Source organism: Salvia hispanica, chromosome 1 (assembly GCF_029641045.1).
Source record: "Salvia hispanica isolate PSC_SH4W2 chromosome 1, Shi_PSC_v1, whole genome shotgun sequence".
NCBI classification, from domain to species: Eukaryota; Viridiplantae; Streptophyta; class Magnoliopsida; order Lamiales; family Lamiaceae; genus Salvia; species Salvia hispanica.
This window is the reverse complement of record NC_142692.1, coordinates 3,147,386-3,154,991: the sequence shown is the minus strand read 5'-3', so window position 1 is coordinate 3,154,991 and position 7,606 is coordinate 3,147,386. Positions and strand designations below refer to the sequence as shown.

Here is a 7,606-nt window from a genome sequence, read left to right as displayed (position 1 = left end):
ATGGATTCCAATCTCCTCAACCACGACGTTGTGACAGAAATCCTCTTGCACTGTCCATTCACATCCCTCTTGAGATTTCGAAGCGTTTGCAAATCATGGCGCGATCACATCGATTCTGAAGCTTTCAGAAAATCGCACATCCAGCACCATGCCGACGACGACAACACGCGGCTACTCGTGCAGTTCAGTTTCCGACAAGACGGAGTTTCGGAAGTGTCGATGTTTAACGAGAAGCTGCACAACAACTTCCTGCCAGCTTCCCAGGAAATCCTGGACTACCACCACACCACGGATGCTGTCTGTCACGACGCTCAAGTCGCCGGCCCTTCTAACGGCCTGATCTGCGCCTACTACAGGAACTCCGACGCACCCGTGGCAGTATGCAACCCTAGTTTAGGTCTCATCGCTATCTTGCCAATGCCACCAAACCCTAGCTCAAAGTCCCTTGAGCCAAATCACCATCGGGCGTTGTCTCATGGCTTCGGGATCTGGTTCGACGAGGTCGCACAGGATTACAAAGTTGTGCAGCTGTTGACGTGCCACATAAACGGCCTCAACGTAATGGGATTACACTTGCACGCTTCGGTATACTCAAAAGCCACAAATTCTTGGAGGGGGCTGACCGGCGTTATTGATCTTGGCTTGTGTCAGTTCAACCCTATAATTTCACGGTGCAAGAACAGCGCCTTCGCGCACTGGCTGGCGATAGACGATGAGGGGATTGAGTTGATCTTGTCGTTCGACTTTAGGAACGAGGGCTTCCGTGTCTTGGAGATACCGAATTTGGTGATTTGGAAGATGTATTGGGATAGGAAGATTTTTGCGGAGGGAGATGACTCTTTTCTCGTGTTTTTTTCCGGGGATGGGGAAGGGCGGCCTGATTGGTTGGACATATTTTGGTTGAGGATTGAAGGGAGCATGGTGGAATGGAATCACATGAAGAGGGTTGGACCGTTTGATGGCCTTTTCATAGCCAAGGCTTTGTGTGAGAGGGGTTGTGTTGTTTTGCAGTCTAGGAATAATGGGCAGTTGCTAATTTATAATTATTGTGATGAAAAATATGTTAGATGTTTCGAGATGAAGAGGGATAGGCCAGAGATTTTTGAGTATAGGGGAAACTTTGTTTTGCCTTAGGATTAGAGAGTACTAGCTAGTGTGTGATTTTCTTTCTTTACTCTATTATGTTAACTTTGAATTAGTATTTATCTCAAGTCATTTACTACTACTATTAAATCTTTTGGTTTATGTGATGAGATTTTGTTAGCTTATAGTATGTGCTTATGTATGGTGTCGCACAAAATATATAGACTAGTTAGGATTTTGAGCTTTAATTAAAATGCATTCTTGTGCAAATAATTAACATCACCTGGCGAGGAGATACGTTCGGCATTTCTCTCTGTAGCCTTTTATAGGATTGAGGCTAGAGAAGAAGGAGATGTGAAGTGTCTAGAGCCTATAATAATTGTCATCGCGCTCGATAAGATTGAACAGCTTGCACAAGACGAAGAACGAGACTTGATTATCAAAGAGCATCAGATCACGTTGTTGGCTGTTGATCATCCAGTCCATTTGTAAGATTGGAATATGGTGTGACGCAAACTAGCGAAGTAGTTGGATAATGAATCAACCATCTAAAAGAAACATTCATACGAACTGAGACCGAGTAAAACTATCAGGCATATCATTGTAACATCCTCTTGCTTCAGCTTCAACGGTGGCTATAGCGACGGCGTATGTTTGAACATTGCCAGGTGGGTTATTTTTGTGAAGCAGAAGGTCTGGATAGTGCAACTTGTGGCGTTCCATGGCCTTCAGATGTTCCTTATCGTGATGATAAGGGCCTATTAACCTAATGTGATCGTTATAGGCCCTTATCATCACGATAAGGAACATCTGAAGGCCATGGAACGCCACAAGTTGCACTATCCGGACCTTCTGCTTCACAAAAATAACCCACCTGGCAATGTTCAAACATACGCCACCGCTATAGCCACCGTTGAAGCTGAAGCAAGAGGATGTTACACTGATCTTCCTGAGACTCTTACCCGATCTCAGTTTGTACAGATGCTTCTTCTGGATGGTTGTTTTATCATCCAACTACTTCGCATGTTTGCATCACATTTCAGTCAGAATATTGATCCAATCTTACAAATGGAATGGATGATCAACAACCTACATCGTGTTCTGATGCTCCTTGAGAATCAAGTCCCATTCTTCGTATATTGTGCAAGTTGTAGAATCTTATCGCGCCCCATAACATATTACAATTCAATACAATGGAAAAAATAATAGTAAATGTCAATTTGCATACTGTGCTTATTCACATTCAGTTTATTTTTTTCATTTTTTGAGATCAACTTACCTAAAACTTATATCAATTTCAGTTACCAACTATTTGAGGTAGGTATAATACTAACTATCACATGGGAAATTTAACTACTCGATCGGGAAAAGAAAGTCTCAACTCTAAGAAATACTTAGGAGATGAATATATTATATAGATATATAGAGAAATATTGGCATTGCATTAGTATATTCTAAGATAGCAATATGAGGTGAACTAAGATAGCACAACAATAAATGCTAATATATGTATCAAAGAAAAGACAATCCTCGGGGATACAAAATAAACATTAGCAATAGACAAAAGGGCAAAAAAGCATTCAGAAAACTAATTTCATTTGTAAGACAATATGGTTTAAGAGTAATGGAAATTCAGTGAATAACGTAATGGATAAAAAAGATAGAAAGAGAATGGACTATAAGCTACCAAATGCATATATTTATAGTAAAAGAAAGAATTAAGTCCCTCTACTAGAAATTTATATTTATAATCAAGAAAATATTTTATTCATAAATTTTGAAAATAAATCGATTGTTTTCTATAGATTGAAAAATTAATGTGCATGCACACCAATAAAGTGGAAATATTATATACTTTAATTGGGTTTTCAATTGTCATTTACGTCTCAAAACATAATGCTGTAAATTGTAATTAATCTCTTCATTTCCAAATCTTCTACTTAAATTAATTCGTATAGTAACTGTTGGACAATTGAGAATGAAACAATGTATTTTCCAATAATAAAATACATATTCCTATTTAAATATTTTGAAAGTGAATTAAATTGATGTCAATGGATAGTTTTATACGTGTAAGGCCTCAACCGATCACTCGCCATTATAAAAGGACAGGGGATCGATTCCTGCCTTTGGGTATGGAACAGCTTTAAATCCTTGGGCCAACTGTCTCACCCATTGAGGTGCCTACAGATCGACGCGGGGAATAGTCACTTGGCCCGCCGGTGGGATACCCTTGGTAATTACCAAAAAAAAAAAAGTGGCATATTATAAATTACGTATGGCCACAATTGATATCTAAATATTTGATAGAAGTTTTGTACATTAATCTTTATATAAATAGAAGAATTCAATTAAAGATACAGCTTTTGATTTATTACATGGTCATTATTAATGTTGCAGCTAAGAATATTCTTTAATAAAAACTACTACTATTAAAGATATGCAGGAGAGAAATCTGGGGTATTATTGTTATACATTTCTTTTAGTTTGGAAAATTGGGCATTTGAAGTTTTGCTAACCACATAATGCAGCACCTTAAGTCATATACTTCCACTTATGTCCATTGCAAATGTTGGCAAATGAAGAGTAAAGGCCAAAACTCTTACGGTTTTATCCAATTTTGACCGATTAAAGCTCTAGATTGTTGTGTAGCGTTTATAATATTACTGTATATGTGGTGTCACAATGTCACTTTAAGAGGTGTTGTCATTTTAACACAAACTTATGGACATATTCGTAAATAGTTATATAGCGCATAAAGTGATGGAAAATTAAAAGCGATGAGGTGAAGTAAGATAACACAACAATAATACTCCATATGCTACTATATCAAAGAAAAGACTATCCTCAACTGTTTTATGCTAATATCTCAATGAAAAGACAATCCTCAACCACAAAACAGTTGGGCGAGTGAATCGGGGATACAAAACAAACATTAGTAGTAGACAAAAGGGCCAAAAAAAGCATAGAAAACTAATTTCATGTGTAAGATAATATTGTTGGAGAGTAAGAAGAGTACCTAAAATCGAGAGAAAGTTTTGCATAAAATACAGTGAATAACGTAATGGCAAAAGATAGAAAGAGAATGGACTATAAGCTACCAAATGCATATACTTATAGTAAAAAAAAAAAAAAAAAAAAAAAGAACTAAAGTCCTTCCTCTTGAAATTTATATTTATAATCTACAAAATATTTTATTCATAAATTGTTTTTCTATAGTACGTGTTGAAAAATTAATGTGCATGCACGCCAATAAAGTGGAAATATTCATAAATTAATATTTTCTATATATATACTATAGTTGGGTTTTCAATTGTCATTTACGTCTCAAAACATAATGTTGTAATCTCCATTAAGTAGCAGACTGGAAGATTAAACAATTATAAATTGGAGTATTTGTTTGAGTTCGAATGGATTAATCTATTCGTAGTCTTTCTTCTTATATTCAAGCGAGATTTACAAACTTTCAAAAAGTTGAGTTTTTCCCATAAACTTTAAAATTAGTAAATAATATCACGAACTTTATCCCGAGTTTGTTTTTTTTTCCAGTAATGAAAAAATTCATGTTATTTTAATAGATTTTGAAGAACAATTTTGGAGGATGTGCTTCAAGAAAAACTATCTTCAAAGATTGAAAAACTTGAAGCTCTCAAAATTGTTGTCGAGAAATTACGGAAAAAAATCTGTATCATAAGTATTATTTGTGGGAATTTTTTCATATGGAGAAAAAACAAACTCGGAGTAAAGTTTGTGATATTATTTGCTAATTTTAAAGTTCGTGTGAAAAACCAACTTTTTGAAAGTTTTATGAAGACCTTTTTTTTGGAATTTATTGCTGGTCAATATTATCACGGACCCTATAATTTCGGAGCTCCGTTATGTACGAGTACGACGACCTTTGCATTAATTTTTAATATACTACTAATATTGTGATAGAATTGATAAAATCATTTAATTAATTAGGATAGTTTCCATCATTAACCCTAAACAATAAATAAATAAATAAATACTACTCCAAATAGAATTAGTGAAACATAAAATTCCCTCATCCCCTATCTATATAAACTGATCAATTCCATAAAAAATCAACCATAAAAGCAAACACACATATGATGGATTCCAATCTCCTCAACCACGACGTTGTAACAGAAATCCTCTTGCACTTGCCATTCACATCCCTCTTGAGATTCCGAAGCTTCTGCAAATCATGGCGCGATCACATCGATTCTAAACCTTTCAGAAAATCGCACATTCACCACCATGCCCACGACGACGACGACGACAATACGCTACTCGTGCAGTTCAGTTTCCGAGAAGACGGAGTTTCGGAAGTGTCAATGTTCAACGGCAAGCTGCACAACAACTCCCTGCCAGCTTCCCAGGAAATCTCGGACTACTACCACACCACGGACATTGCTGTCTGTCACGCTCAAATCGCCGGCCCTTCCAACGGCCTTATCTGCGCCTACTACACCGATCCCGACGCACCCGTGGCCGTATGCAACCCTAGTTTAGGCCTCATCGCTATCTTGCCATTGCCACCAAACCCTAGCTCAAAGTCCCTTGAGCCAAATCACCATCGCGCGTTGTCTCGTGACTTTGCCATTTGGTTCGACGAGGTCGCACAAGATTACATAGTTGTGCAGCTGTTGTCGTGCCATATAAACGGCCTCAACGAAATCGGCTTACACTTGCACGCTTCGGTATACTCAAGAGCCACGAATTCTTGGAGGGGGCTGAGCATTGTTGATCTTGGCTTGGGTGATTTCATCCCTATAAGTTCACGGAGCAAGAACAGCGCCTTCGCGCACTGGCTGGCGATAGACGATGAGGGGATTGAGTTGATCTTGTCGTTCGACTTTAGGAACGAGGGCTTCCGTGTCGTGGAGATACCGGATTTGGGGATTTCGGAGATGTATAGGGATAGGAAGATATTTGCGGAGGGTGATGACTCTTTTCTTGTGTTTTTTTCCGGGGACGGGGAAGGAGGGACTGATTGGTTGGACATATTTTGGTTGAGGATTGAAGGGAGCATGGTGGAATGGAATCACATGAAGAGGGTTGGACCGTTTGATGGGCTTGTCATAGCCAAGGCTTTGTGTGAGAGGGGTTGTGTTGTTTTGCAGTGTAAGAAAAATGGGCTTTTGCTACTTTATAATTATTGTGATGAAAAATATGTTAGATGTTTCGAGATGAAGAGGGATGTGCCAGAGATTTTTGAGTATAGGGGAAACTTTGTTTTACCTTAGGAGTAGAGAAGTACTACTAGCTAGTGTGTGATTTTCTTTCTTAACTTTATTATGTTAACTTTAAATAGTATTTATCTCAAGTCATTTACTACTACTATTAAATCTTTTGGTTTATGTGATGAGATTTTGTTAGCTTTTATTTGCTTATGTATGGTGTCGCACAAAATATAGACTAGTTAGGATTTATAGCTTTAATTAAAATACATTCTTGTGCAAATAATAACATCACCTGGCGAGGAGATACGTTCGGCATTTCTCGCTGTAGCCTTTTTTAGGATTGGGGCTAGAGAAGAAGGAGACGTGAAGTGCACTCGAAAAGCTGATTGAACAACTTGCACAAGATGAAGAACGGGATTTGATTCTCAAAGAGCATCAGATCACGCTGTTGGCTGTTGATCATTCAGTCCATTTGTAAGATTGGATTAATATGATGTGACACAAACTTGTGAATCAGTTGGATGATGAAACAACCATCTAGAAGAAGCATTCATATGAACTGAGATCGAGTAAGAGTATCAGGCATATCATTGTAACATCTTCTTGCTTCAGCTTCAATTGTGGCTATAGCGGTGGGCATACATTTGAACATTGTTGAGAGGGTTATTTTCATGAAGCAAAAGGTGCATATGGCACATCTTGTGGTGTTCCAACTTCCATGGTCTTTAGATGTTCCTTATCGTGATGATAAGGACCTATAGCGGTCACAAGTTTTCGGGTTCAAATCGTGTAACTGTGGTGGACTTCGTGTATCGAGCATTTTGGAGGTATACTGGATAGTCCAACAAGTTCTACTTCCAAGTTGGAACATAGTACCTCCAATTTGGAAGCAAAACTGGCTGAACTCTCCGGTACACATCCAAAATGCTCAATACACAGTCCATTGACAGTTGCGTGATCTAAACCTGAAAGCTTATGAACCTGTGTGATCGCTATTGGTCCTTATCATCACGATAAGGAACATCTGAAGCCCATGGAACACCACAAGTTGCGCCATGTGCACCTTCTACTTCACGAAAATAACCCTCCCGACAATGTTCAAAATTCAAATGTATGCCACCGCTATAGCCACAGTTGAAGTTGAAGCAAGAGGATGTTACACTGATCTACCTGATACTCTTACCAGATGGCAGTTCGCACATATGCTTCTTCTGGATGGTTGTTTCATCATCCAACTAATTCGCATGTTTGCGTCACGTTGATCCAATCTTACAAATGGAATGGATGATCAACAACCTACATCGTGTTTTGATGCTCCTTGAGAATCAAGTCCAGTT

The 7,606-nt window shown here is 38.2% G+C and overlaps 2 protein-coding genes across 2 annotated transcripts; both read left to right on the top strand.

Moving 5' to 3' along the window:
* LOC125221436 (putative F-box protein At3g21120) lies at positions 1 to 1,134 on the top strand. Its single transcript, XM_048123556.2, has one exon. The coding sequence runs from the start codon at positions 1 to 3 to the stop codon at positions 1,132 to 1,134; it is 1,134 nt and encodes a 377-aa protein (XP_047979513.2).
* A 4,061-nt stretch (positions 1,135 to 5,195) lies between these two features.
* LOC125221437 (putative F-box protein At3g21120) lies at positions 5,196 to 7,030 on the top strand. Its single transcript, XM_048123557.1, has 2 exons — positions 5,196 to 6,210; positions 6,882 to 7,030. Exons 1-2 carry the CDS (start codon positions 5,196 to 5,198, stop codon positions 7,028 to 7,030), a joined length of 1,164 nt encoding a protein of 387 aa, XP_047979514.1.
* The last annotated feature ends 576 nt before the right edge of the window (positions 7,031 to 7,606 follow it).

Excerpts from the sequence above, each read along its gene's own strand:
- LOC125221436 (XM_048123556.2), top strand. The coding sequence starts at position 1 with ATGGATTCCAATCTCCTCAACCACGACGTTGTGACAGAAATCCTCTTG.
- LOC125221437 (XM_048123557.1), top strand. The coding sequence starts at position 5,196 with ATGGATTCCAATCTCCTCAACCACGACGTTGTAACAGAAATCCTCTTG. Across the intron at positions 6,211-6,881 it reads GGGTTGTGTTGTTTTGCAGT|CTTCAATTGTGGCTATAGCG; the intron begins GTAAGAAAAATG and ends TTCTTGCTTCAG.